The 27,595-nt window shown below is 54.5% G+C and overlaps 9 protein-coding genes across 9 annotated transcripts; 5 read left to right on the forward strand and 4 right to left on the reverse strand.

Annotated features, from left to right (window-relative positions):
* Window positions 1-3,751: 3,751 nt before the first annotated feature.
* C8A04DRAFT_33962 (concanavalin A-like lectin/glucanase domain-containing protein) lies at window positions 3,752-4,525 on the forward strand (the record flags this gene model as incomplete). Its single annotated transcript, XM_062782667.1, has 2 exons — window positions 3,752-4,035; window positions 4,120-4,525. The coding sequence occupies 2 exons, from the start codon at window positions 3,752-3,754 to the stop codon at window positions 4,523-4,525; spliced, it is 690 nt and encodes a 229-aa protein (XP_062641247.1).
* Window positions 4,526-4,958: 433 nt separating this feature from the next.
* On the reverse strand, window positions 4,959-7,115 carry C8A04DRAFT_33963 (UDP-glucose/GDP-mannose dehydrogenase family, NAD binding domain-containing protein; the record flags this gene model as incomplete). The annotated part of the gene is made up of 3 exons (XM_062782668.1): window positions 4,959-6,206; window positions 6,346-6,767; window positions 6,860-7,115. The coding sequence occupies 3 exons, from the start codon at window positions 7,113-7,115 to the stop codon at window positions 4,959-4,961; spliced, it is 1,926 nt and encodes a 641-aa protein (XP_062641248.1).
* A 1,052-nt stretch (window positions 7,116-8,167) lies between these two features.
* On the forward strand, window positions 8,168-9,754 carry C8A04DRAFT_33964 (uncharacterized protein; the record flags this gene model as incomplete). The annotated part of the gene is made up of 1 exon (XM_062782669.1): window positions 8,168-9,754. One exon carries the CDS (start codon window positions 8,168-8,170, stop codon window positions 9,752-9,754), a length of 1,587 nt encoding a protein of 528 aa, XP_062641249.1.
* A 1,592-nt stretch (window positions 9,755-11,346) lies between these two features.
* C8A04DRAFT_24438 (uncharacterized protein) lies at window positions 11,347-11,722 on the forward strand (the record flags this gene model as incomplete). The annotated part of the gene is made up of 3 exons (XM_062779149.1): window positions 11,347-11,359; window positions 11,421-11,553; window positions 11,614-11,722. The coding sequence occupies 3 exons, from the start codon at window positions 11,347-11,349 to the stop codon at window positions 11,720-11,722; spliced, it is 255 nt and encodes an 84-aa protein (XP_062641250.1).
* Window positions 11,723-12,236: 514 nt separating this feature from the next.
* On the reverse strand, window positions 12,237-15,995 carry C8A04DRAFT_8728 (uncharacterized protein; the record flags this gene model as incomplete). Its single annotated transcript, XM_062785221.1, has 5 exons — window positions 12,237-13,210; window positions 13,475-13,715; window positions 13,957-14,790; window positions 14,903-15,416; window positions 15,505-15,995. The coding sequence occupies 5 exons, from the start codon at window positions 15,993-15,995 to the stop codon at window positions 12,237-12,239; spliced, it is 3,054 nt and encodes a 1,017-aa protein (XP_062641251.1).
* A 1,023-nt stretch (window positions 15,996-17,018) lies between these two features.
* C8A04DRAFT_33968 (uncharacterized protein) lies at window positions 17,019-18,629 on the forward strand (the record flags this gene model as incomplete). Its single annotated transcript, XM_062782670.1, has 1 exon — window positions 17,019-18,629. One exon carries the CDS (start codon window positions 17,019-17,021, stop codon window positions 18,627-18,629), a length of 1,611 nt encoding a protein of 536 aa, XP_062641252.1.
* A 1,741-nt stretch (window positions 18,630-20,370) lies between these two features.
* Window positions 20,371-21,726, forward strand: C8A04DRAFT_24443 (uncharacterized protein; the record flags this gene model as incomplete). Its single annotated transcript, XM_062779150.1, has 1 exon — window positions 20,371-21,726. The coding sequence occupies one exon, from the start codon at window positions 20,371-20,373 to the stop codon at window positions 21,724-21,726; it is 1,356 nt and encodes a 451-aa protein (XP_062641253.1).
* A 313-nt stretch (window positions 21,727-22,039) lies between these two features.
* On the reverse strand, window positions 22,040-23,722 carry C8A04DRAFT_24444 (uncharacterized protein; the record flags this gene model as incomplete). Its single annotated transcript, XM_062779151.1, has 1 exon — window positions 22,040-23,722. One exon carries the CDS (start codon window positions 23,720-23,722, stop codon window positions 22,040-22,042), a length of 1,683 nt encoding a protein of 560 aa, XP_062641254.1.
* Window positions 23,723-24,040: 318 nt separating this feature from the next.
* C8A04DRAFT_33970 (HotDog domain-containing protein) lies at window positions 24,041-27,592 on the reverse strand (the record flags this gene model as incomplete). Its single annotated transcript, XM_062782671.1, has 7 exons — window positions 24,041-25,415; window positions 25,510-25,918; window positions 26,134-26,225; window positions 26,518-26,876; window positions 26,943-27,274; window positions 27,353-27,401; window positions 27,473-27,592. The coding sequence occupies 7 exons, from the start codon at window positions 27,590-27,592 to the stop codon at window positions 24,041-24,043; spliced, it is 2,736 nt and encodes a 911-aa protein (XP_062641255.1).
* Window positions 27,593-27,595: the final 3 nt, after the last annotated feature.

A 27,595-nucleotide genomic window follows, 5' to 3' on the forward strand; every position in this document is an offset into this window, starting at 1 on the left:
ACCGAAAGACCCTTCGGTCAGAGTCACAGCAACGCCCCTCTCGGCAGCAAGTCCAGAGCACTCTGGCTTTGGACCGGTGAAAAAGAATGTGGTTGATTGCTAGAGGTTTCGGGCCCAAGAGTACTCCCCTCAGGTCTTTATCTAATACAACTGAGACTCAGACACTACAATGATGTACTGCTACTTGGCTTAAAAATATAATTAAAACAAGCAAAGAACCACATGTTCCATCAACTGAGCAAAGGTAGAAACAGAAGAAGAAGCGGGCCAGCGCACACGGAGAGTTCCCCGCCCCGATTTAATGACACGCAGGCAGAGACCATTGTAGACCACTTTAAGGACCAGGTTAAACGGCTCTAGCAAGGCGATTAGGGTCATGGTTCTGGCCATCTTGAGAGACGCAGAGAGATATCACTTCATATATACCGCTACATGAAATTATCAAGTTAGAGTCGTGATTCGTAGCGGAACGACGTCCAAGCCGATGAAGAATTATATCATCAAGCGGGCTCTCGAAACCCTTGTATTGAGCTAGCCTCGTCAGCGCTCGTTAGTTTGAACGTCCCGATGGACTCTTGTTGTTCATCAACTCTGCCGCTGTGCAACTGTTGGCCTTGGTCAAGGGCAAGCAGCACTTTGTCGAATTCCCTCATAATATCCAGCCAAATCACTCCAGACTTATCGTGTGTCTGGGGCGGTAAATAGAAAGCCAAGAGCTTCTTGAAAGTTCTGCCCTCACCCTGCTTCTAAGATTTGTGCCGGCCTAGCCAAGTATAAACATGAACCTAAAAGAAGAGCTACGGCTTTTGTAGGGTCTAAATTCCGCCTTACAGTGGTAATCCCTTCTAACCACATCACAATGATGTACTTCTAATACCCATCGACGGGACTACAGCGTTGTGTGACGAGATGGACTGTCTATACTCCCGTCTAGCACAAGTCCGTTCCTGGCTCGGCTGCCTGTCCGAGCTTGCGTCCCTCGGATCAGAGCTCTTCGGAATGACCAGTTGTCCAATTTGAAATTCCCTTTTCAACCTACATTTTCCCACCTACTCGTCCTAGTAATTGCGACGACACATACTTGTCTAGCTTAAACTCGATTGTGGACGTCTCATCCTGCGCTACTTAGGTGATTATATCTCTGCGGAATCCTTGAGCTCCTAAGGGCCAAGCTTGCGTCAAGGCCCTGGTAATGAGCGTTGGTAAATGGACCAGGACTGGTGGCCTTGTGGGAGCACCTCTAAGAATGGCCCCCTTGCCCCCTTACTGGACGGGGCCTGCCGAGGTGATCGCCGTCCGACCAAGTGGGGCAGGACGGCTCCGCCCCAGTTCCGGTCCGGGCGCCGGTCGGCCGGGCCGGGTGTGGAGCATACCCTGTTCGCACCCCGAATGTGTGCGCCAAGGAGTAGGATATTCGGGAGGGCCGCTAGTATAGTTGCCTTGAGCATATCCCGCTTGGACTTTCTCAACAACTCAATATAACGCCTATCCGCATTCTGCCATAGGGCCAGTTCCTCGCACCTATACTCAAAACGCCGGTTCCTACGTGCTGCTTCTGGCTAGGCTCAGGGTCATATTTGAGGGAGCTGTCATGTAACGGTACGCTGATCAACTCTAGCCCTCTGTATTGGATGGTGTGGATTGACCGCTATCGCGAGACTAAGGTGTCAAGATGAATCGCTTGATATAGGTTTGAAGTGTTCCCTCTATTTTCCTTCATCTCCTACCATTAACATATTAACATGAGGACATCTTCCTCAGTTTGACTAGGAAGCTTCTAAATACGCCAACTCAAGATTTGATGAGAACGTGGACGGCAAATGAATCCGGTATCAAGAAGCACTCATTCCTACCAGTCTTGTGCCGAGGCTGACGCCATATCGTGAGCATGGGTATCATTCCCAACCTATATGTGGCCTCTCTTGTCTCGGCTGTCTGAAAACCTGCACTCGGTTTTGACGACAGTGATGTGGCGGCAGAGCAACTGAGCTCACCTCTGCCACTTTGACCAGAGCTCCATTAGGTACCTGGGTAGTCACCTAAGGTACCTATGTTTCCCTGCAATGAAGGCCGCAACAAAGCTCGCACCTCAAATTCAACCCGCAATAGAGAAAATGATCGGCAATGTAATACCTAATACTCGGTCCACCCACAGTCTGTTAGCTTCAGGAAGAAACCAGACCGCGAGTTCTCACCTCACAATCCTTCCACGCCTCGGCCACACCTTCAATCACGTTCGGGCTCGACCCCCTGACCGTGAGCGAATGAGCTACCCACCTCGAGCTTCTCTAGATCTTTTTATAGATCTCGCCAAACGGTGATCTACACGACCAATCCAGGGTCCTGGATAATTGCGACTTTCGGGGTCAAGGATCTACGACTCTCGGGGTCAAGGAAGAACGGACGACGTTCAAAGACCGAAGATAGGTAATGGTTGAAACTTGAGAATGTGCTCATGGCCTGGTATGCCTCCCTCCTGAATCATCACGACTATGACAGATCCTAGCATCGATACGACCTCAGCAAGTTCCGTCGGCCCCTTTTTCCCGTAGGAAGCCGAGCACGACACGATAAGCCCTCGAGAGCCCGAGACTTGAAGTTCAACAACTTAGCCGGGAGCCGGGGAAATGGCCTAGAACATAGGTACGTTGGCCTCGACCCCGACGGGAGTATCAGCCGACGGCCGTGTTTATCTCGCACGTCAGGCACACTTCCTAAGTTCCTCATGTCTCGCAACAAAACCTTCTTTTGAAAGCCGAGCTTTTCCATGTCGTCGAGAACTTTTTCATGTCTCGGACCAAGCATATGCCAAGCACGCTAAGGCGTGATGCGGACGCATTCCCCTCCACAACTCCCTTAGGCTAAATGGCTGGTCCCGAGATCCGGGGAGTGAATCTCCGCCATTTTAAGGAAACCCGGGGAATGAGGTTCCATGGTGGGTCCTCGAAAGGCCAGAGCCGCCCTTTAGAGTGCCGATAACCTGGTTTGACCTGTCCCGATCTTCAAGCTCTGCATCCTCCCGATCGACAACCCAACGACATTCGAGGTTTGGTGTGCTTCAATATCGCAACATGTGGGAAGGTACCATTATCAAAGATATCATATTTCGACCGTTTCTAATGTAGAATTGTAAATGTTGGTTAGATAATTCTGCAACTTTGAACTCCACGTACTGCCAAGGGAGAACACATGTGTCTGTACCTGGCTAGTCTCGGGACTTGTCCCCTTTTCCCCAACCTGACAACCCCTGCTCTCATGATCCAGCTCACCTTTCAACGCACGCGGGGATGCCGGCCACAAGCGCACTAATTCGACTCGCTTTCCCCTTTCTAGGCGCTTTGTCGCCTGCCAAGAAAGCCGGTGGTTATAAATATCACCAAAAAGGGAGTAAACCGGGCGGGGACCCTTCATGCTTGGGCAGTCTCGGACAGCAGGGTATCATGTGCGCACCGCAATCCAACGTCAACGAGCGCGCGTCCGTCACGCAAAGACACACGCCAAGTACATAACGCCATTTTTTGATTTAGCCAGAATTTACGTTCGTTCTCATAGGCGCGGAAAACATCCACTAGCCAAGACGTCGGAAAACGCCATGGTGAGAATGGTGAGACATCGAATGTTGTTGGATATATAAACCACGATAGTTTCTCGAATACATCCTCTCTCACCTCCCTCATCACCACTCCAGCCTCGGCCTCACCGATCCCAGTCTACTGCTGCTCTCATCAAGCATACACTGCTCTCTTCCACCATGGTGTCTTTCAAGGCTCTCCTTGCGGCCGCGGCCACGGTGACTTCGGTCCTCGCCGCCCCCTTCGACTTCCTCGAGCGTGACAACGGAAACTCGACTGCGGCCCTGGAGACGCGCTCGACTCCCAGCTCCACCGGTTACCACAACGGCTACTTCTACTCCTGGTGGACCGATGGTGGCGGCGATGCTACCTACACCATGGGTGAAGGCAGCCGGTACTCGGTCAGCTGGAGAAACACTGGCAACTTTGTCGGTGGCAAGGGCTGGAACCCGGGCACTGGCCGGTAAGAACATGCTTGCTTTCCTTTTACTCCTTCTCGCAACGTTCGACTCGCCTCCGGACTGATTCAACTAACTCTTCCCTTCAGGACCATCAACTACGGCGGCGCTTTCAACCCCAGCGGCAACGGGTACCTAGCCGTCTACGGCTGGACCCACAACCCGCTGGTGGAGTACTACGTGATCGAGTCGTACGGCACGTACAACCCGGGCAGCAACGCGCAGTACAAGGGCTCGTTCCAAAGCGACGGCGGCACCTACAACATCTACCTCACCACCCGGTACAACCAGCCGTCCATCGAGGGCACCTCGACCTTCAACCAGTACTGGTCCATCCGCACCTCCAAGCGCGTCGGTGGCGCCGTCACCATGCAGAACCACTTCAACGCCTGGGCTTCGGCGGGTCTGCGTCTGGGTTCGCACGACTACCAGATTGTTGCTACTGAGGGGTACCAGAGCAGTGGCTCTTCTGACATTTATGTGCAGACCAAGTAGTAAGTCTGAGGCCCTAGCCCGAATCCGATCAACATGCGGATAAGCTAACAATAATAAACCTAGAACGCTGTTTCTCTGTTCTTTCGTTGAACGAGAAATCTTCCGCCAGTCTGCTGCCCAACTACGGTCCTGGGGTGGTACTTTTCAAAAAATGATGGAGTTTCAGGGGTTGGTTGCACAACAGATTCAGTCAGGCATGGAAAGCAAGGGTACCTTACATAGCCAAAAATTGATTGATGATCACTCAAACATAGCCAAAGTTGATTAATCACTCGATGGTTGAAAAGTGTGGATTATCGCCCCTGGGGATAGGTAAAAAAAGAAAAAACACACAAAAGCCTTATTATCTCTCTCAAAGTCTAAACACCGCCTACGTGAGATGGATGTATAAAAATGGACACAAAAATTGCACTCCTGATCATCTGTCGTTCGATCACCTGTAGTTCTTGGGAGGGAAGGACTTCCTTGCCAATCCACTCTGCCGACCAATACTCTCAACACGGAACCCAAGTTTCTCCATCACTGAAATATCCAAAACTCCCCTCCCGTCCAGAACCCAGTGCGGTGAATTCATGTCGTAATAAACCTTTGTCCAGTCCAGCCGGGCCTTGCGATGGGACTGAGGCTCGTCATTCTTTTTGTCGGCAGCAGAGTCTTCCTCTGCTTGGCATTCGGGGCAGTCTTCCTCGCAAGGCGGCACTGGGTTAAGGCTGGCGGCCAGTTGGCCGTCAACAGCAGCAGCAGAATCGTCGGCCGAGACGACTTGATTATCAGGCGTCCCCTCGAGTTTGCCAGCAGCTCCGCTGCTCACTTCCAGTTGCGCCTCCACCTCCGCGGGCCCATTCTTGAACTCGTCAAACTCAGTCGTGATGAGCACAGCATCAGACCCATGGCACGCCCCATAAACATCCGTGTAAACAACCACGGGACCGCCATTGCTCTTCAGCACATCCGTCCCGGCGTAGCGCCCAATCTGTTCGGCCATCTGCGGAGCCGTACAAAGCGGGTCGTACACGGCAATCTCCCTGGGGTTTTCCTTCGCCAGCGCATGGATGATATCCAGCGCGGGCGATTCGCGCGTATCGTTTGTGTCTTTCTTAAACGCAAACCCAAGCACCGTCACCTTCTTGCCCGTCAACGTGTTGTTCAGACACCGAAGCACCCTTGTCACGAGACGGTTCCGAGCGAACTCGTTCATTTCAACCACGGCCCGCCAGTATTGGGCTACCTCGGGGAGAACTAGGGTCTCGGCCAGGTAGACCAGGCTCAAGATGTCCTTCTTGAAGCAGCTCCCGCCGAAGCCGATGCCGGCTTTGAGGAATTTGCTGCCGATGCGGGGGTCTGCTCCTACTGCGCGAGCTACTTCGTCGATGTCTGCTCCCGTAGCGTCGCACACGGCCGCGATGGAGTTGATGCTGCTGATGCGCTGGGCGAGCATGGAGTTGGCGACTAGTTTGGCTAGTTCGGAGCTGAAGACGTTGGTGGTGATGATGCGCTCTGTGGGAATCCAACTGGCGTAGACGGATGCCAGGGCTGTGGCGGCTTTGTGCCCCGCGGCGGTGTTGCTGGATCCGATTAGGATGCGGTCGGCATGCTGCAGGTCTTTGATGGCAGTCCCTGCGGCGAGAAACTCGGGGTTGCTGAGAACTTGGAATTCGACGCCCGGTCGGTGTAACGCAAGCTGGCTCGGGAGTTAGCTAGGGGGTTTGAAAAAGGAAAACTCATTCAAGTTCGTTGCCATCATCCCTCTGGCAATTAGGTAACCACAGTTACCACCAGGGATCAAGGGAGAAAGAGGAGAGAAAAAAGAGAGCCCTTACGGTGTCCTGCACGAGCTGCGCTGTCCGGCACGGGACCGTTGACTTCTCAACAATGATAGCGCCGGGACTCGCGTGCCTAGCAACCATGGCCGTGACCGCCTCAAACGCAGCCATGTCGGTAGCGGACCCCGCGCCGTTCCCGCGTTCCTTGGTTGGGGTATTCACCGCAATGAGAACCACATCGGCTTCTCGCACACACGTGGCCACATCGGTGGTGAAAATCAAGTTGGGCTGTCTGGCGGCGGCATCCCCCTTAGTCGCCGTCGAACCGTCTCGCACAACGCGCAAGATGTCATTCAACCCGGGTTCGTAAATCGGGGGGTGCTTCGAATTCCATCTTCGAATGCGGGTGTGGTCCTTGTCCACGACGGTGACGCGGATGTGGGGGTTGTGCAGAGCGATCACTGCCGCGGTCGGCCCGCCTGGAAGAAAACATCAGTGCCCCGTTTCGTTTGAAAACGTGAGGGCTAGGAGTAGTTATTAGGTAGTAAAAAGCAGATAGAAACAAACGTACCGACGAAGCCGGCCCCAATGAAACAGACATTGCGGACGGCAGGCGCAGCAGCTGCGAGGGCGGCGGAAAGGGAACTGACGTTGAGATAACCAGCATCGTCATCCTGGGGGCGGAGGTTGGGGCTGAACGAAGAGCTTCCGTCTGGTGTGGTGGGCGCGGTAGAATCGTCCAGAGTCGTGATGTCCTCGGCGTCAAGACCCGAGAACTGGAGCGGCGTCGCAGGTGTCGCGGGCGTCGCGGGAGTCAAAGCTGCCATGATGACTGCTGACTCGCCTTCGCGTCCAAAGTTCAGGATGAACAAATGAATGCGAAATACACCTGGTGTGTCAGGTGTGATATGGGAGCGGCCAAGCGATCTTAGCAGAACAGTCTGCAGAAGGGGGTATGCGGGGGACTAATACACCGAGCCGCCAGCCCACCAGCGATAAGAAGATTATCCTGGTCAGTTGCGACACAATCACATCGCCCCTCAAAAAATGAAGGAGGAGCGTTCCGCCCACTGCCATTAGCCCGATCTCGCACATCGCCATCACGTTGCGAGTATGGCGCCGGGCCGGTCATGGGAGCTCCCCCCCAGTGCCCCCCACCCCCGCACCTAGCATGTGAGGAATGAACTCCTTGCCTGCGAGCTTGATAATGTGCCCGACAAGTTTCTCCGGGGTTGGGCAGATCAGGTGTTATCGCGAGGCGGCGAGTCGAACTGGCCACTGGTGGCAGGTGCAGTGGACGAAAAAAAAGAAGGTCCAACTGTGTGGTCGCGGCCGTGCACGTTGCTAAAAAGTCGCCCGCTTATTCGCGCGTCAAATCGCGGGTTTGTCGGTACGTACTTTATTTTAGGTTGCCTCGAGACTTGACTTCTCGCAGATCAAGGGTCCAACTGTGCGTCTCAGACGAGCAGTTGACACACGTTCCCCGATTAGCCTTTGCCTGGAGAGAGGGGCCGGTTCTGGGACCCATGTGGATGCGACATGACTTTCCATTGGACACCGCCTCACCTAGGTAATCCCTCAGAAAGGATGGCATTCTTCAAAGAATGCGCATGTGCAGTTGGTCACCTTTCCCCTTTGGTCCCTTGCATCACTCCCTGGGTAAGTATCCGTAACTCTCAGTAACGTTAATACCGCTCAGCAGTACATTTCCGCGGGGCGGGCCCGGGAAGCCACAACAGAGCTCGGTTGACCCGTACATATCCGTACATTGATCTCCATCTTGACTCTCTTGACTGTCAGATCGTCAACAACCAACTGGTTGGTGGTTTGCTGCGGCACGGTACACAAACAACCCCCACGAGCCACGACAACTGCCAACATGGAGGCTGCCCCATTTTCAACATTTCCGGATGCACTCCGAGGGAAACGGATATTACTATGCACCGAATCATTCGGTCCTGTGAACGGCGTTTCCAGGACCACCATGATGCTCGTCAGCCACCTCCGGGCAAACGGTGCAAATGTCGTGGTGGTGGCTCCTCACACTGCCGAATCAACATTCGTGCCAAAAGACCTTGTCGCTGGCTCACAAAGCTCAGCCCAGAGACCCGAAGTTATCCGGATCCACGGTTACCCATTACCGTATAACCCAGAGCTGGCCATCGTCTACCCAGCTCGCCTCTCAATCCTATATAGAAAGTCCTTTGGTTCCGCGCCAGACCTGATCTACCTGGCCTCGCCTGCGTCGTTGGGGTTCCAGGTCATGCTCCAACTCAGACAACAACCAAAAGAAAGACAAATCCCCATCATCTGCAACTTCCAAACCGACCTCGCAGGCTACTGCGCCGTCCTCTTCCCATGGCCGCTCAACACCTTGGCCGTCCTGGCATTTGCCACCGTGCAAAGCTTCCTCTTCAACCACGAAAGCGTGCGGACCATTTTCTACCCCAGCCGCTTCGTGCGACGATACCTCGAGGAGCAACACGTCCAAGACGATAAGATGGAGCTTCTGCAACGAGGGGTGGACACAGAGTTATTCCACCCAGCCCGGCGCAGCGCCGACCTAAGGAAAGAAATCGCCCCAGCCGGCGAAATCGTCCTGATCTGCGTTTCTCGCCTAGCCCCCGAAAAGGGGTTCGCCTTTCTCGCCGAGGCCGCCAAAGCGTTGGACGACCGCGGTCTCAAATTCAAACTGTACATTGTCGGCGGCAACCGCAACGCGGCCGTCGAGGCCGAGATCAAGGCGTCCTTCGGACCGGTATTAACCGGCCGGGGGACGGTCACTTTTGCGGGGTTCCGCACAGGCGAGGCCCTGGCTGCGGCCTACGCGTCCGCCGACATTTTCTTACACTGCTCCACCTCGGAAACGTTCGGTCTCGTGGTGCTGGAATCCATGGCGAGCGGGGTGCCCGTCGTAGCGCGGGACGAGGGCGGGCCCAGCGACATTGTTCGGGACGGAGAGACCGGTTACCTGACGCCGCCGGCCGACTTGGAGGCCTTTGTGGATCGGGTCATGGGGCTTTCCAAGGACGCCGAGCTGCGAGAGCGGTTTAGTCAGAATGCGCGGGCGCATGCGGAGCAGGCGACGTGGGAGAGGATCAATAATAAAGTTGCCTGGCGGATGGCGGATACCATTGCCCAGAGTCAGAAAGAGAAGGCCCAGATGAGGTTGTCGCAGAATAATCAGACCTCCGAGTCCCAGGTCCAGGCGGAGGAGGACGGCCTTGGAGCACCAACAACAACAACGCCGCTTTTGGAGCGGTCCATACAGACGGGCCTCTTGCAGGCTCAGCTTGCGAATGTGCGGCTGGGCGCCGGGATGGTCGCCATCTCTCTGACTTGGGCCGTTGTGGGGTTATATTTGGTGTTTATTGAAATCGGTTTTTGGGCTAAGGCCACCTCGACGAGTTGCTTGGCTTGTCTCGGCATGGGGCCTAAACTGAAGGAAACACCCTTGAGAAGTTGAGTTGAGTGTCATGTCTTTTATGGGGTAATGTATATCGGCCGGCGCGACATGGTTGAGGTTTCACAATCGTATGCAATGTTCAGGTGACACTCAGCTACCTCTAATTGAAAAAGAATAATCAATCATTTCACAGATTGCAGGTGTGAAGGCTGCAATCCTCTCGAGCCAGCTCCATCTCATCCCAGCTACCTATTCTTAGACGAACTAGTTAAGCGAGGCAAAGTGTAGACCACAGGGTCAGATAGTCTTGGCCCTGGTTTGTGACGACGATGCCGGATGATCTCGCCGAAGCGACCATCTTGCTTTCGGGCTGCGACCAGTTTTCTGGCGCCGGGCCGGTGGCTGTTCTAAAAACAATCAACAAACCGCCGAGAAAAGTTGTTCCACCTTCAGAGTCGAACCCCCCGATGCCGACGGAGAGTTTGGAAAATACACCGGGCCTTGTCCTCAGGACAAGAGGGATGGCTAAAAAAAACGCCTCCAACTCCCGCAGGCCACATTCAACGTCATAGGTCTTGTCGCAGCCTAGGCGTGTTCGAAGTGCATTGGGCCATCTCCTCGATTTGGTCTCCATAAGACTCCAGTATCTCCATCCTCCATGTAGGCACGACACATTGCCTGATTTGGAGGTGGAGATATTTGGCTTGGCCAAGTATCAAATAGTCCGAAATCCACCGGTCTTCATGATGAGATGAGCCCCGCCGCCTCATGTTGAGCTGTTTCATCTGCGTGGCGGTTGCCTTGCCTCTCTCTGCCTTGAGCGCACACTCGGTAGTTCCCGAGGTTGGATTTATCAGTGGGTCCTTTATCTCCACCATCACAGCGCCACGCCGCTTCCTAGTTCCTACCTACTCTGTAAAGTTATTCGAAAAAAAAACAATTTCGTGGAACTTCAATTACCGAGTAAAGTTATTTCACTAATTATGGCCAAAATTAAATGCCCATTGGCATGTGTCTAGCATTAAATCGACGATTTAATTAATAAAAACTTTGTCGTGATCTAATCAACCAATTTCACGCCATTGAAAGCTGACAGATACAGGTCCTCGGGTCCGACGTCTGAAGTTTTTCGTCTATAGAGAAAAAGAGTCCTATAGAAAAAGGCCCGCGGCGTAGCAAATGAAACAACGGGTATTGATCGGACCTATGTAACGACCTACCGGGTCCGGCCCAATTGAAGAATGACGCCGGAAAGGCTCCGAACACACTACCTACTACTAGCATTGATGGTGATCGGTGGTTTCAGGCTGAGATGAAAGACGCCGAGAGCCTGGAGTAGGCCAAGAGCGAAGAGTACCACGGGTTGTAGAATTGTAGATAAATATGCCTCAACCCAGCAGATGTTCTGCGTTCTGATCTCAACAACACACACATTCACACAACAATCAACACACAGACACACAAACCAACACAAACCACACACAACCAAACACTTCAACGTACAGTCGTACACACCAACCTAAGCCAACATGTCTTCCAAGCAGATCAACCCCCCCAAGGCGAGCGTCATGATTGGGGCCATGGAAAGTATTGTCTAGCGAAGGGACAAGATAAATGAGAACCTTGCAGCGGCAAAGAAGCAGCTTGCTGACATGAACAAGAAGAGTACGTCAGGCGTTCATATTGTTGCAAACCCAGTTTGATGGGCTGACCGCGTCAACCATAGATGCTTCTTCGACTGTCCGGGACCCGATAGCGCGCAAGATCAAGAGACTCGAAAGCGAAGTTGCCGGATGGCCCTCGACCTACGAGACCGAGTTGAAGCGCTGGCTTCTTTCTCAGCCGTCTGTTGCTAATGGGTAAGCTTTCGTTCATGCCGAAGCGAGAAATAGTGGATATTGATGCTGATCTCATTATAGAACGGCCGGAACGACCTTGCCCCAGGAGATTAAGAACGAGATTTCCAAGTATCTCCAGACGAAACGCATTAAGCAGATTGAAGACGAGGTCATGAAGAAGCAGAAATAAGTGATGATTATTTCGGGAACACGAGGGTCTGGAATTCTCGGGGTTAGTGGGATATAAAGGATGCTAGTGGTGTGGCGGGAACCATACCTTGGGTACCGGTACCCAGGGATCCTAGTTTGAGGGGGTGTTCGCTCTTTTGTGTTCGACCCCGTTCAAACTGTGTTGGTTTCTAGCGTGTGGGTTAGAGTAGGAAAATGGCTAACATGCAGGACTTGTTAGTCGTTTGGCTATCCTGCTAGCCCACGCTGATAGATCAATCCAACGCGTTGCCCACAAATCTCGTTAATATGTGATCTAGGTGGTGAGATAGATGGGAGGCTCCCGCTGTAACAGAACCTTGGGGTAGCGAGTTGAATTAACTCATGTCAAGCAGCGGTGGGATAGTATCAAGACTTTGCTCACGCCTTTAGGGTCACACTCCAAATTTCAATGTCAACCAATATATTCCTAGCCAACACGGCTTGTTCTTAGATACCCAACTGCTCCAGGTAACCTCCCCATCCCTGTGCCGAACCTAACCCTGCGTAAAGAACGACCAAATCTCACCCGGAACCCACGAGTTCGCTCCACTCTCCGGCCCATGGTCCACCGCACCAGGCCAGTGCCCACCATCATGAGCAATCCAAGTCACAGGGTAACCCGCCTGGCACCCAGTGTACTCAGTCTTAATGTGTGTCCCACTGCCCTGCGACGGCTCCGGCGCGTCAGTCGCCGCACATCCATTGTTCTTCACAAACCGGTCCCGGAGCTCACGGCCGCCCGCAATGTTGAGAGTGCCGTCACTGATCCCGTGAATTCCCAGGTACGCAACGGGATCGTTACCCCCATCGCACCCCGACAACTGGCCCCCAGCAATAACCGCCACACCTTTGAAGTCACTAGCCCTCGCGCAGGCAAGGGCGTAGGTCATGGACGCTCCGTACGAGAAACCAATGCTGAAACGCTGCTCCTGGTCGACGCAGAGCGCGCCCTCAATGTACTCAGCCATGGCGTCAACGAAAGCGATGTCCTCGCCGCCGGAATTTGCCCAGCCGTTGTTGAGGCCCTGGGGTGCCACGAGGATGGCCGTCTCATCGGCGCTCCGCTGCATGCCGTAGTATGCCCACAATTCCTTGTCGGTGCCGCCACTTGAGACATCTTCCATAGTGCCGCCGACCCAGTGGAAGGCGAAGATGAGCTTGTAGGGGGTGCTTGAGTCGTAGTTCTCTGGGACACGCACGACGAACTGGCGTTCCTTGCCGTTGACGGTCACAGATTGCGTGCCTGAGGCGAAGGGGGTTTGGCCGCATCCTGGAGAGGAGGTTGCGGCCACAGCTCGCTCAAGGATGTTGTTGGAATCGGGCCGGGTAATGGCCGGTGAGGCGTGGACTAAACCTGACGAAGCGGCGAGAAGCCAAAGCGGAAAGGAAGAGGAAAACCCCATGGTGACGGCCTTGGGTTTGTCGTGAGTTTCGAGGGTGAGAGAGAAGCGGGTGTGGCGGGTAACAACTGAACGGGGAAACACCACCGTTGATATACTTGATAGCTTCGTATTATGAGCGTGCCATCCTCGGAGCCCGAGTATGATAATTCCAATTTTGTCGTTCAATCTTCCGCTTCACCCTTCAGGGATCCCGGGGAAATGCATCTTTCTCCGGACCGAATGTATCGCTGTCAACTGTCATACGAGACCTTCTATGGCAATGATATGAGGATTCAAGGCGCCTTGGACTCGCCTTCAAATCTGATTGCAGGGAAGTTGAATTCTGCGACATGGGTCAGAAATATAAGTTACCATTGATACGTGGAAAATGGGTCCGCCCCTTAAACATGATGGATGCGCTCCTATCGCAAAACTGCCGAGAACCCAAACCTTTCTTGCGTTGGGTTCCGAATACCTAATTGGGAGCCGAGGTGGGAGATCTTTGTCCCCACGTTTATAAGCGACATCTGGATGTAACCTTGACCTGTCAGTGCCAGAGGCGATGCGTCGAATATACTCCGAAACTTCTTTCTTTTCTTTCACGTCGAGTGTACTATAGTGCAGTGTACTAGTGTAGTGTAACGTTAAGTAGTCCAAGTGTAAGTGTCATCACGGACTCAATGCCGAGATGCTAACAATGCTTCTTCTCCAAGCCCTCGGCCCGACCCCCAAGTGCCGTACAGAGACCCCCTTTTTCTAAGAACTTATAGTCTCATTCGTAATCATTGTCCTCAAGAATCATCGCCGCTGCCTTTTCAGCAATGGCATACACCGTCGCCTGCAGATGTGCGCTGATTTGTAGCGGCATCACACTAGCATCAACAACCCGCAACCCCTTAACCCCGTAGACACGAAGCCTTTCATCAACAACACCTCCAGCCGCTCCCGCATCCCCTCCCATTGCACACGTCCCGACAGGATGCCAATCCGTTACCGCGTTGTCTCTCAGCCATGTGCGTAGGCCCTCATCAGTCTTTGCCTCATCCAACGATGGGTGCACTTGCTTGTGGATGATAGATGCCATCGGTTGGGCCGACGAGAACTTTTCTGCCCACCGATGAGCCGAGAGGGCGATTTCCAAGTCTATGTGACCGTCCCTTCCACCGAAGTACTGCGGGTCTATGGTAAGACGCGGCAGCGTTGAGTTGCTCTCTACCGCCGGCGGTTGAATGTGAACACTTCCGATTGCGAACGGGTACTGCAGAATTTGCAACAAGCTCGCGTATCTCTTCCCACCTAAAGTGATAGGCGGCTTATCAATCCCCCAGTTGGCTAGGTCAAAGATGAATTCGACGTGGCCCAACTCATTAGCCCGGTCCCCGAAACGGCGACGACGAAAGTGGTCGCGTTGACTCGTCGGGCTTTGGGAAGTGCTCGCAGCAGTCGAAGAAAGAAGCGCATTCAGGGTGTCCGGTTGGATAAACTGGGCAGCCGGTACGTATGCAAGGGAGACAGGAAGGATAGTTAATAGGCCAGTCCTTGTCTTTTCATATTCCTCCCGAGCTGCGGCAAGAATCGAGTCAATTTGCAGATCATCCGGGTTAGGCAAGTTCGGGTCGACTTCGAAGACTGATGTGGTGGCTATGTTTTTACAGTCAGCTAGATTCTAATGCAGTACAGCAATAGTATAAAACAGGGTACTTGCTCAAGTGATCTTGGAGATTTTCGCCAACATTTGGGTTGTCTACCTTCACGGTGACCCCAGCAGCGGAGAGGACGGCACTGCCACCGATGCCCGATAGCTCTAGAATCTGAGGTGACTGTACCGCGCCGGCTGACAAGACGACTTCCCTGTGAGCAAAAGCAGTGAATTCCGCTCCGCCGTAGGAAAACCGGACGCCCTCGGCTTTCCAGGAGCGGGGGCGGTGTTCACCCTTGACCAACAATATTTCGTGGACCTCAGCCGCTGTCAAGACGAACAGATTTGGCCGGGACGAAACCGGTCTGTAATACGCTGCTGCGGCATATGATCTTGTATCGTTCCGAAAATCGACGGAAGTAACACTCGTCCAGCATCCAATATTGCTGCCGGCGAGGTGGTTGTTGTTGGTCTCGACGCCAATCGAGTTCATGGTACGGTGCCAGAGCTTGTGAGATGCGGTATATTCAAGGGGATAAGATACCTGGACTGGGCCGCTGCGTCCAAGTACTCCCCTGTGGAGCGACACGGGGGTTTCTTTCTGTGTGGCTTCACTTGGCTCGTGGAAACGTTCGCTCTTCTTCAAGAACGGTCTGTGTTTGCATGAGCTTGTGTTCCACGCAAGGATTGCTGTTCACAAGAGGATGCACGGTCATGAGGGAAACGGTCAAGATATCTCACAGAAGGTCGTCCCATCCCCAACCCGCGTTGCCGAGGTCCCGCCAATCATCGTAGTCCTGCCGCGCGGGTCGGTTCCAGGTCATATAATTCAGTGCACTGGAACCCCCAAGAACCTTCCCTCGGTTCCATTCCAATATTCTCCCGTCCAGAGACTTTTGTGGCACCGTCTCGAATCCCCAGTCCAAGGGCGTGCCAAGCGCCCGGCCAACAAGTCCAGGAATGTCTACATCGTCGTCATCAACCGCCGGCGACCCAGCTTCGAGAACGCCAATCGTAAAGTCCAGGTGCTCAGATAACCTGGCAGCGACAGCCAGGCCGGCGGTTCCGCCACCAATAACGATGAAATCGAACTTCTTCTGGGCAAACTCCTCGGGCGTGAGTTGAGGGTAATCCATAATTCCCAATTGGCCAGGGTTGGTTGCTTGAATGATAGGGACATAGAGCCATAGAATCAAAGCCAAGATGAGGCTAACGTTGACGATTGGAGCCATCAAGGACGATAAACTTAAACTGATAAAGCTCTTTGTGTCGAGCCCCCCCTTCAGTTAAGGAAGATGGTTACTCTCACTGGTGGGGTATTTATGTTGTTTCTGTCATCGCTGCAACTTTTGAACTTGAGAAACGCATGCGGGGTTTCGTCAAGTAACCCGTCCCAATTTCCATAGCCCCAATCAGACCAATTCTCGTGTCGGTTCGTCACTTCCGCGCGTTACACGGCATAGGTAAAAGGGACTTGTGCGTGGTTAAATGTAAGTGGCCCAAAACTTATACCCATACCGTCCAGAGAGGTTCCCCTTCCTTGGCAGATGTCCAGCTCGAGTCATAGTAAAGCCCAGCATCACCTCTGCGCTTGCAATCACCCACAATTTCATCACCCTTTGGCTGCACAGCTTCCAATATCAGCAACAGAGATAAAGGGGGATGGCGGTAAAGAGAATGCTTTACTACGCAAATTACGGGTTTGTTGGTGTATTCTCTTCGTTCTTACCATCATCTACAAAATTGGGAGTGGATCAATTATACGGTTGCAGCTCAGTGATGAACTCACTCACAACTTCCACTTTGAAGCTTTAATTGCAAATTTCATCCGCTTTCCAGCGACCGCTAACCAAGCCAAATCTCAATCGTGAGAATTATTGTAAAAAGAAACAATCCGTGGTTCCTAGGCATCTGCACATTGTGGGATGATGTTGTGCAATTAATTACGTAAGCGTGAGACCTCGGGAGCTCCAAGCAGGTTGCTCATCAACACATCAAACTTCCCAATTCAGCCACTGTTTCACGCGATTTGCATCCACGCCAACACGTTTCGAAATACGACGTCCCCGACCACCAATTGGAAAACCGGCTGAGCCGACGGCCTCAATTGGGATGTTACCCTTCTGACCCAACGAGTAGCAGTTGCAAACCCGAAAGATCGGGACGGAGTCAACGGACAGCGGCGTTGCAACCCTGGGTCCATCGGGATTTTGGCTTTGGAGCACCCGACACACCAGATCGTTAGGATACTCATCATGGGCTTTGTATTTTCTCGCCCCGCAGCGGCTGCCGCATTGCCCATCGCGCTCCCGACGCTCATCATCCGCAATCTCACCATCACGCCGTTGGAACTAAAATTGGTTGAGCGCTTGGAACCCCATGCGCATCACCACCCACACGGGACAAGGTCTCTTGTCAAGGTTTCGTCTCAGCCGGACGACCGCCAAGAACAGTCCCACGAGCCAGAAGCCCCATTACCGTCCGCACCGAGCGACAACGAGCATGTTCCGGCAAAGCATGAGCTCACTGGAGTGACGATCGCGCCGTTCTCCGAATGCCACTCTCCAGTCTACACGCCAGATCCAGCCCATCATGAGCAACTCCGCCTCACTTTTGAAGATACCAGCACAGGACATCGGTACCATGCCGAAATCCCAGCACTATCGAAACGGAGTATAGTCCTCAAACCCGACCCAGAGAACGAAGAGGGAGAAACGAAGGAATTCACCGCTGTCTACCTTCCTCAACATGCCTACCTTGCCTTAATGAGCTCGGCCAACCTCTCCTCATGGATGTCCACCCTAGACCCGTCCCTTCCCCTATCCTCGCTGTCTATCCCAGGCACCCATAACTCTCCAACCTGCTACGTCGCCCTACCATCAGTCCGCTGCCAAGCGGTGTCAGTACTCGACCAACTCAACAACGGCGTGCGCTTCCTCGACGTGCGGGTGTCCTGCCCGCCTTACAACCCCCCATCACCCACGACAAAGCACACAGACAACGAGACCAAAGCCACCGCCTCCTCCCCAGCCAAGCCGGAACTCTCCCTCGTCCACTCCGCCTTCCCAATCTCCCTCACAGGCCCCAAATACCTCTCCACCCTCCTCGCCACCGTACACGACTTCCTCGCCGCCAACCCCAGCGAGACCATCCTCCTCTCTCTCAAACGCGAGGGCACCGGCCGCGGCACCGACGCCGACCTCTCACGTATCCTACACGCCCACTACACCACCACCACCACCCACGATGCCAACACCGACACCAGCACTGGCACCACCACCAAATGGTACACTTCCCCCAAAATCCCCACGCTCGCCCAATGCCGCGGCCGCATAGTCCTCGTCCGGCGATTCGTGCTAGCACCCACGGTACCCTCAACCTCAGGCGGCATCGACGGCTCAGTCTGGCCCGACAACGTCGCCGACGGCACATGTGGCAGCGGCACGATCCGCATCCAGGATTACTACGGGGTCCGCAGCGGGAGGGAGATACCCAACAAGGTGCGGTTCGCACAGGAGGGACTGGAGAGGGCCGCGCAGGGGGTACATGTGCGTGTGGCAAAGGGTAATTTGCCGGACGGCGGGCCGTCGTCTAAGATGCTGCCGCTTTATATTAATTTCTTCAGTGCGAGCAATTTTTTTAATGCGAGCTGTTGGCCGGATCGGATTGCGGTGAGGATCAACCCGTCGATGATTGAGTATTTGTGTATGGGGCATGGAGTGCCGAAGAAGGGTGCTGGCGAGTTGGATATTATAGGGGATGCGGCCACCGGCATTGTGGTGACGGATTGGGTTGGACATCATGGCGATTGGGACCTTGTTCGGTGCATTGTGGGATGGAACGCTAGGTTACAGCTGCGGCAGTAGGAAGCCTGGTTGTTCTTGCGCAGGGTGTCACCAGAATTTGTGCTTGGAAGAGGAGTGGTAGAATTATTGTTATTAATTAATTCAGTGGAACAAGAGCTTTCCATTGCTATCCATAGGAATAGAAATAGACTAATTCTAGAACCGGGCTTTGCCAACGACGGCACGGGAAGTCAATCTGGTGCGTTGCAAGTCAGCATGGTGTGTTCAGATCCTCGACTTGCAAAATTAATTGTACAAAGGCCTCATCAGTTCTCCAAGGTGAAAATGTCTCGTCACGATGAACTCAGAGTCTAATTAAAACAGGTAGAAAGGAAATCATCAGGGAGGTGTGTAACAGCGCGGAAAGGGAACAACTCACTCTTGCATGACCAAGAAGTATCGCCAACACTACGATCAATACTATTACCTGCCGATCACAACGGTCAGCATGGGTCCGAGAACACGGCGGTACAGATATTTGGCTTTGAGATCATGTTCAGTCTGCAAAGCGTGTTAGCAAGCGGTTGGTGTCGTGTCAAGGGGTATGGAAGGGAGACAAACCTCATTAAATCAGATTTTGTAAAATGTTCATTTCCACCCAGAGGGCGGATCAAACAGTGTGAATAACGGATCATCATATGGAAATGGATTGTGAACATGTCGAAGCAAGAGCATATTACCTAGCAACCGGAAATGTTAGTCAAGACGTTTCCTCCGTCAAAAGCGTACACCAATGCGGTGGACGAAGGCACAATCAGGTGACGAGTTCTCAACAAGAATTTCTCTCCGCGCCCTCCTCGCAAGGTGTACAGCCCTGCTTTTGACGAGGAGAGACGGAGAGGCTTCGTTTATGTCCGCCCGTTCGTTCAAACTTTCGTCATAGTACCACAGGAGAGGGAGCGAAAAGCGTTCGAGCATACCTATGGTTGCCTGTTAGCGAACTGGAGCAAGACAGAGAGCTCAAAACAACCAGAAGTATTAAGGTTCCAAATCAGACAAGGCTGAAACAAGTGGTTCCACATAGTGTATTCGGCATGAGGAATTCCCTATTATTGTACTTTGATCATCACTGGAGGGGGGAGGGTGCAAAAACGAGGAGAATTGGCGCGACTAACCTTTTTAAATTGCGCGCGAGAGATACAGGCGACGAGAATTGGAATGGGCGAGGTGAAAATTGGGGCAACACTGAGAACGCGGGCTTGTTAGCAGAGTTCCGCGGGAAGAATGAGGCCCAGATAAGTCGCTCCAATGGATGCTCTCAGAACGAATAAATGTCCCCATGGATTATGTCGGCGTTGGATTGTTATAGGTAAATCATCATCGGAGCTGCGCAGTGAACAAGAAAAAGTGGTGTTTGCTTACCTTGTTGACCAAAGATTTGCGGTGGTTCGGGAATGGGGAGAGCTGTGGGAAAGCTTTGGAAAATTTGGAGCATAAAAAGGTCGAGAATGTGGAGTGGGCGCGATTAGATAAGTGGAGTTCAAAGACGCGCTAGCTGCATCAATTGCGCACCGTCGATAAGACCAATTCCATGCATGTAAACACATTATGCATTAGACCCATACGAAGCGACCTCCAGCCCTCAAACCGGCGAATGTCGGGTGGTGGCCCTTGGTGGCCTCGCGGCTTCTTATCGATAAGCGCGCGCACTCAATAAGACCCCGAGTTCCGACTCCCGCTTCACTCCCTCCTCCTTCTTACATCCAACGCATTCAGCGCCGACAAGGCTCTGAACTTGAACGGATCGTCCAACACCATCACCATGTCTCCCGCAGGGGGCATATGGGCCCCTATGACCCTGCGCATGCTACGCACGCACTTGGTCAGTCATGCCCGCATGGCGACTAAGATGCTGCGGTCCAAGCTCTCCGCCGCCACGCGGCCTCTCAACTCCGAACTTCAACCCGTCGCCGTCCGCACCGGAAATGCTCGCCAACCCGTCCACCCCGCCGCCTGGCTCCGCCAGCAGAAGCGTGCCGGCGGAGCAAAGTGGTTCTCGTCTTCGCACGTCAACGCTACCGTCCGCCGTTTCCTCAGCACGGCGAGCGGTGCCAAGCCGGGCTTCCGCTTCGACCGCTCCAAGCTCCCAACTTCCACCATCTCGCGGGCCGTCAACCAGCTCACCGGACGGGCCCCGTTCGCCTCGACCCTCCGCCCGAACCTCACCGGCGGCACCCTCGGCCGCACAGCCGGCGGCTACGGCATCCCCGGCGCTGGCCGCATCGGCGGTGCTCGACACTTCAGCCACACCCCCGTGGCGCCGGCTCAGGTCGTGCAAAACGTCAGCCAAGCGATGCGGGCGTTCTGGCTCTCTGGCCAGCGTGCCCACTTTGACGGCGTGGGCCCCAAGGGCGAGAAGCGATACCGTGCCGTGAGCGCCGAGCAGGAGGACGCTCGCCTACGCATGGCCAGCGCGATGATGGCACGCCTCCCCGTGCCCGGTGCGTTTGTCGACTTCAAGATCAGCCCCACCGTTACCGCGCTCAGCCCGCTCGGCGTGCTGGTGCCGTTCATGAGCACCGAGGAGAAGGCCGCGGCCGGCGCGACGCTCAACACCGAGGGGTTCCTCGACGTGCTCTCTGTTGACTTTGCCCGTGCGCTCAAGGACTTGGCCGCGGTCATGACGGATTTGAAGAATCTCTCCGGGTTAGGGGACTTACCGATATTTTTGGAGAAAAACAACATACTGCGAGTGCGCTTCCCTGGCATGGACGCCGAGGCAGTCGAGCGGTTATGTGACGATGTCGGGGTCAAGCGCGGCGTGATTGGGGAAGACCCGGAGTTCCATACCAACCCCGCTGTCGAGGTGGCGCTGCGTTTCCCCTTTGCGCCTGATGCGGGGAACGGCGAGGATACTCTCACTTCTCCCGGCGGGTCGCTTCGGTCGCGTCGCTCCGGATCGTCGTCTGATATCGAGGAAGCTTTCATCATGGACGAGTTTGCTGACAACCCGTGGCGTCTCTCGTCCGGGTCGGGACTCGAAGAGGGATACGAGAGCATGTCACCGCCGATTACCGGTAGCTCGGGAGAGCATTGTTCGGGGGAGTTTGAAGGCCTCGAGGGCATTTATCGATTTTTGGAAGAGTGTGATAAGGTCAGGGGGCGTTTCCAGTCATGATCCATGGACGTCCTGGGCTGGGTTGTCGGCCTTCTAGAAAGTTAAAGAAGGATCCGATATGGTGAGAAGGGTAGGGATCGTAGGTTGTCATTCTCTTGTTTCCTTTGTCGTTGCTATTCGAGAGTCTGTTTTGAAGGATATAGCGATGGATTTAGCGCCTAGCTCAGAACTGAGCATATGACATCAGATTGAGACCACAACGAGCGATATGAAAACAACAACATTGTTTATTTCACAATACACTCTGATTTTCCAAGTACATCGGTGCCTCTGACCTCAGTTTACTCTCCCCAATACAATACAAGCCCAGCCACTAAACATCGACCAGCTTCTCAACCTGGACGACGGCTTCCACCCCTCGCTGGGGTTCATGACCTTCCGCAGGCTTCTTCTCATGGTTAAGTTCAGGCTGCGCAACAACCCCAGCCTGGGTCTGGCCACCCGTACCAGTGAGTGGAGCAACAGCAGCTGCAACCATACCATCAACAGGACCAGAACCTCTAACGTCCCCCACCACCGTCCTCGTCGCCGTCACCCCAGGCCCCTTATCCAGCGGATTCACTGCCCTCTTCTTCAACGACCGACCACCTCCATTCCCATTCTTATTCCCATTTCCGTTCCCGTTTCCATTACCATTCCCATTTCCGTTCCCGTGTCTGTTCTGCCCATGCCCGTGCCCGTGCCCATACACATGTACATTGAGCCCCAACTCCCGGAGCAACCCCACAGCCTCTCGCAGCTGGGCTTTCATAGCCCGCTTGCTGCGGCTGGGTGGTCCCGTGGGCGTGCCGCCGCTGGCGATACCATGGGAGGGGGTAGGTGGTGGAGGGGGAGGGGTGTGCTGTTGTTGGCCGAGGAGGGTTTGGGAAATGACGGGGGTATTGAGGTGAGTAGAGGTTGGTGGTGGTGGGTGAATGGTGTTAGGGTTGTTGGGGATACTGGTTTCGGGGTTCGTGTTGGTGTTTGTGGTGTTTATGGTGACCGGCTCTATTCCTCGAGGAGTGATAACCGTGCTGTCACCGTTCTGGATGCCCGTGGTCTGACCCGGGCTCTGGATGGGAGTCGAAGCGTGACTGGGCGCCTGCGCTTGTCCCGGCTCAAGCAGCTGACTACCAACACCACCACCGGCACCGGCACTCTGCCCATAGCAAACACCCGCATACTGAGAACCGCCCGCAGCCATATTCGCCCCTGTACCCGACGCAGCAAGCCACCAGGCCGGCAGGTCAGCGAGACCGATGGGGGCTAAGGCGGCTGTGGTATTGGGCATGGTGTGTAGGTAGCGGCAGTTGACGCCCCATTTGCAGGTGCCGTGGTGGCACCAGTGGCGACAGTATTCTGTTGCGGTTGTGCTGGTGGTGTCGGTGGTGGCTATGGTGGATGTGGTAGGCGAAGGGAGGTTGTTGGTAGGGACGGCGTTGGGTGAGCTGGGTGTCGAGTTGGGAGAGGAAGCGGGCTGGTTTCGCTGGGGCTTGTGGATGGATCTGGTGATGCCTTCTGACCCGGCTGTGTGACGGGGCGATCCGACACGGTGACTCACCCGACATTCCGTCACAGAAGTTTGAGAATGCCCCTCTCCTGTGTCTGGGTCACTCGTTTCGAGGCCGGTTGCCCCTCTCTCCGCTGTGGTTGTAGACTCCACGATGCGAGGAGATGGTTGGCGAAAGTCGGAACCAACAACAACAGCATTCCCCCCTTTGCTGTACAACCCCTCGTTCCTCGACGCAGCGAGTTGCTGGCGCGCGACTGGAGTGGCATGGTGGATGATCTTGACGGCGTAGGGTCTCTTACTTCGGTTGACGACGCCTAGGTTGTAGAGTCCCTGCGTTTGTTCGACCGAGAGCTCCCGGGGGAGGCCGGCGACATCGAGCCATTCCGGGAGCTCGTCGACGGCGATGAGGGGCACAATGGGGCCGGGGCCGGTGTAAACCCGGCCATCTGGGGCGGTACGTTTTGTGTCTGGCCTGATGACAAAGTGGAAAGGTTGGGGGTCCATGGTGGGTGGTGGGTGTGTTTTAGCGTTGAGGTCCGTTGAGGTCCGTTGAGGTCCGTTGAGGTGTATGTTCTGTGACGACAACAACGATAAAGAAAGAACATGTACGGAGTGGGATCCTGCTTAAAAGTCCAGAGTTGATGTAGGCCGTGTGTCGCCGAGAGCAACAATCATTGTTGCTGAGTTTGTGGTTTCTACCTACAAACAGCTTTGCTCAGCTCAAACGGGGACAATCGAGGTGACTACCCGAACAAGCACCTCGACGCCAAACACTATAACAACTCCCTGAACATTACTATGTAGGCTTGGTGCATTCGCAGCTTACCTTCTCTCCACCCTGATCTTCGCCTCCAAACCATCAACACAATATCCAAACTGCCGCGGCCCGTCCCTCAACTCAACCTCACGCTTGACCCATCTCCCGGCTTTTCTCCCAGCGCTCCCTGCTCCCCCGTTTGCCGCTTCGACCCCCCCCTCTCCTTGTTTCCACCCTACCACCGGTGCTTCCTCTTCCTCTTCCTCTTCCTCTTCCTCTTCCTCCTCCTCACTTTCCCCATCCCCTTCATCAAACCCACCCACAGGATCCCACTCTCCCGTCTCCCACACCAGCCTCAACCCCAACGGCTTCAGCCCAAATGCCCGCCCCACAATCCCCTTGACCGCATAGATATCAAACGACATTGGTACTTGAATCACCACCGTTTTCTTCTCCCTTTCCCCATCCCCGCTCTCATCACCCAAACCATCATCCAAATCATAACTAGTAAACTCCGCCCGAATCAACCTCGCCTCCAAAAACCCCGCATCCACCTCCCCACTCTTCCTCACAACCACCGGCTCCCCATAAATCTCACACAATTCCCCCCAGCGCCGGTGCTGGCGCAGCACGTCCGCCTCGGCGGCCGGGTCGGCAGGAACAGCAGCCAGCTGCCGAGCGATCCGCGAGAGGTAGAACATTTCGGCGTCGGCGCGGTCGGCGGCGGTCACGGTGCTAAAGTTGAGGACGCGGAGGGATGGGAGACGGGCGAGGGTTAGCATGTAGGCTTCTTCGGATTTTTTAGCCGTGGTGGTGTTGCTGGCGGATGTGATGCGCTGGGTTCGGGGGAAGGAGTCTTGTTCTTGTCCGTCTTGCGCTCCGTTGGTATCTTCCGTGGTTGTGGTTGTGGTAATGGCCGGGGTGAACTCGTCGAGATCCGGGTTGGCGTACAACGGGTTGTGGGTTAGGCGCAGAGAGGTCAACGCGGGGAAGGTGGCTGGGAGGGTATCGACGAAGGGCCAAGTGGCGATGGAGTTGTAAGAGAGATCGACATAGTGCAGGCTATCACCAAAAACTGGCGGCTCGGTGGACGGTGCAGCATTGATCGTAACAACACGGTTGCCCTTCAGGAGCAAGTTGCGAAGGGTCGAGATCGAGGCAAGCGGGGCGAGATCGGAGAGGGAAGTGAAGTCGTTGAATTCGAGATGCAGAGATGTGAGCGTAGCAGTAAACGGAGCATCAGCTGGTATTGGCACCAGGGTCTCCAGTTGGTTGGACCCGGCATGGAGCGTGGTGAGTGACGGGAACTTGGATGCGATGTGACATATCTCCTCCCAGGATAGGAGGGTATCCTCGAGGGCAAGCTCCTTCACACCCGCAAACGCATCGCCGGCTGAAGCCAGCACCTCGTCGTTGAGCACATTCTTGAATCGATTCCCACTATATTCATTCACATTAGCACGCTTTTCCCTAGAGAATATCAAAACATCAAAAAAGGGAATCTCAGCCAGGCTCAGGAAAGAAAAAAACGCACTTAACCCTCAAACTCCGCAGCAGCCTCAGCTCCGAGCAAATCCTCACCACAGGCCCAAAGCCCTCAAACAAGTTCCGACTCAAGTCCAACTCCAACACCTTAGGACAAACCCTCCCAATCGACAGACCTTCTCCCTCTTCCCCAGAACCGTCCGTCGCCACAGCCAGCTGCGCGCCATCAAGTATCACAAACTGCAGCTCATCCAAACGAGCCTGCTGCAGGCGGATCTTCTCGAACCCGACCTCCTCAGCAATTTTCCCCGAGAACTTGATCTGCCGGGGCGGATTCTTCTTATCATGCTCCGGATCACCGGCATACTTGAGGTTTAGCGCCGAGAGGAAGCTCTGGGGGGCATCTGGTGATCGGGTGGGGCGGACAAAAGATGCTGCTGTGGGGGATTTGGAGATGCCTGGAAAGGTGTCAGTCAGTCGGTCAGATTTATGATCTATGCCGTTTCTTCATTTGCTCTCTTGTTTCTCTTTTTTTTTCATAATTTTCAAGAGACCCGAATATAAAGTTGAAGAAACTAGTGAAAATACCTACACGAAAAATACCGAACCCCCTTATGCTGGCCGCCATGTTTACCCCGCGAGGGGTCATCCCATTCGACGCCCAGCCATGAACCCGTTGTGCCCGCGACCTCGCCCACGTATCTCACAGTGCAGAGCGCGCCGTCGTACGAGCGGCGCTCCCCTATCTGCGCGGGAGCGGTCATTCTTTTTTAGACCCTAAAATAGAGAGGCAGGTATCGGGTTGCAAGGTGAGTTAAAATAACATTTTTATCGGGCTTTTTGAGTGTGTGGTTGAAGAGGGAGAAGTTCAGGCAGCAGAACTGCTTAAGTGATATTCCACTCAGAGCGCTGCAGTCCAATTGCGGCAGCAGGCGGGGCGGAACTCAATACCTACAACCAAACAACACAACACCCCTCAACGTTAAAGGGAAAAGATACATCAAAATTTCAACAAAAATCTGTACAACCCCATGAACAACCGCTCTTCGTAATTTACAACTTCCCCTTAGCCGGTGCAACGCACTTGATCAGCGCGCGCCCATTGCTCAAGCACACCTTACCGCCCTCCACGCGAACCTCAAACCGCACCTCTTCCCACTCCCCCTGCTTCTCTCCCGTCCGCCACGCCGACCCAACCAGCTTATCCCCCGGCCGCACCGGGCTCGCAAACCGCGCCTGGTACTCGCGCATATTGGCCGGGTCACTGCCCCCCAAATGCTGCAACAGCCCATGCGCCGCCCAGTTCCACGAGTACAGCCCATGAATAATCACCCCGCCAAACCCCATCTTCTGCCCCGGCACCGGGTCCGCATGCAGCGGGTTATAGTCTCCATTAAGCCGGTACAACAGCGCCGTCTCCCGGCTGGTCTGCGTCTCAAACACGGCGTCGGGCTTCCGGTCCTTCGGCGGCGGGTAGCTCACGGTCGCGGGGCCTTTGGGACCGCCCCAGTTGCCCTGGCCAACGAAGAAGGACGACGAGCTGACCCGGCTGAAGACCTCACCCGTGGACACCTCGACCAGGTCGGTCTGGGTCTCCACCACGGTGCCCGGGCGGCCTTTGTCGTACACGCCTTGCACCGTGCTGCGCACCTCGAACTTGCGCCCGGCAGAGGACGTGGGGAGGGGCTTGAAGGACTGGATCAGTCGCTGGCCGTCGACGACCCGGGTGGGGTCGAGCTCGGGCACGCCGCGGATGGGAGTCGCCTTTTGGGCTGCGTAGAAGTCGATTACTTCCTGGTTGGTGCCCTTGAAGCCTATCATCAGAGGTGTTAGCATAGGTAGGTTTGTTGATGATCACGCGAGCTCCATGTGGCAAGTGTGGGTTTCCTTACTGAGAATAATTGGGTAGGTGGGAAAGACGGAAAAGTTGGGTGCAAGCTCCTAATATACGGTTAGAATCTGGGATCAAACATGCTCCACTAAGTATTTGCGTAAGACGACGGAAAACATACATAGAGAAAGTGAAGCTCGTCGGCGGTCGCGCCAATTGAGTTGGCAAAGAGCAGCGCATCGCGTTTCGTCCAGCTGACCTCTTGCGGAGGATACTGGAAACCAACACCGGGACCGGACATTTT

Source organism: Dichotomopilus funicola, assembly GCF_033296635.1.
Source record: "Dichotomopilus funicola strain CBS 141.50 unplaced genomic scaffold C8A04scaffold_2, whole genome shotgun sequence".
NCBI classification, from domain to species: Eukaryota; Fungi; Ascomycota; class Sordariomycetes; order Sordariales; family Chaetomiaceae; genus Dichotomopilus; species Dichotomopilus funicola.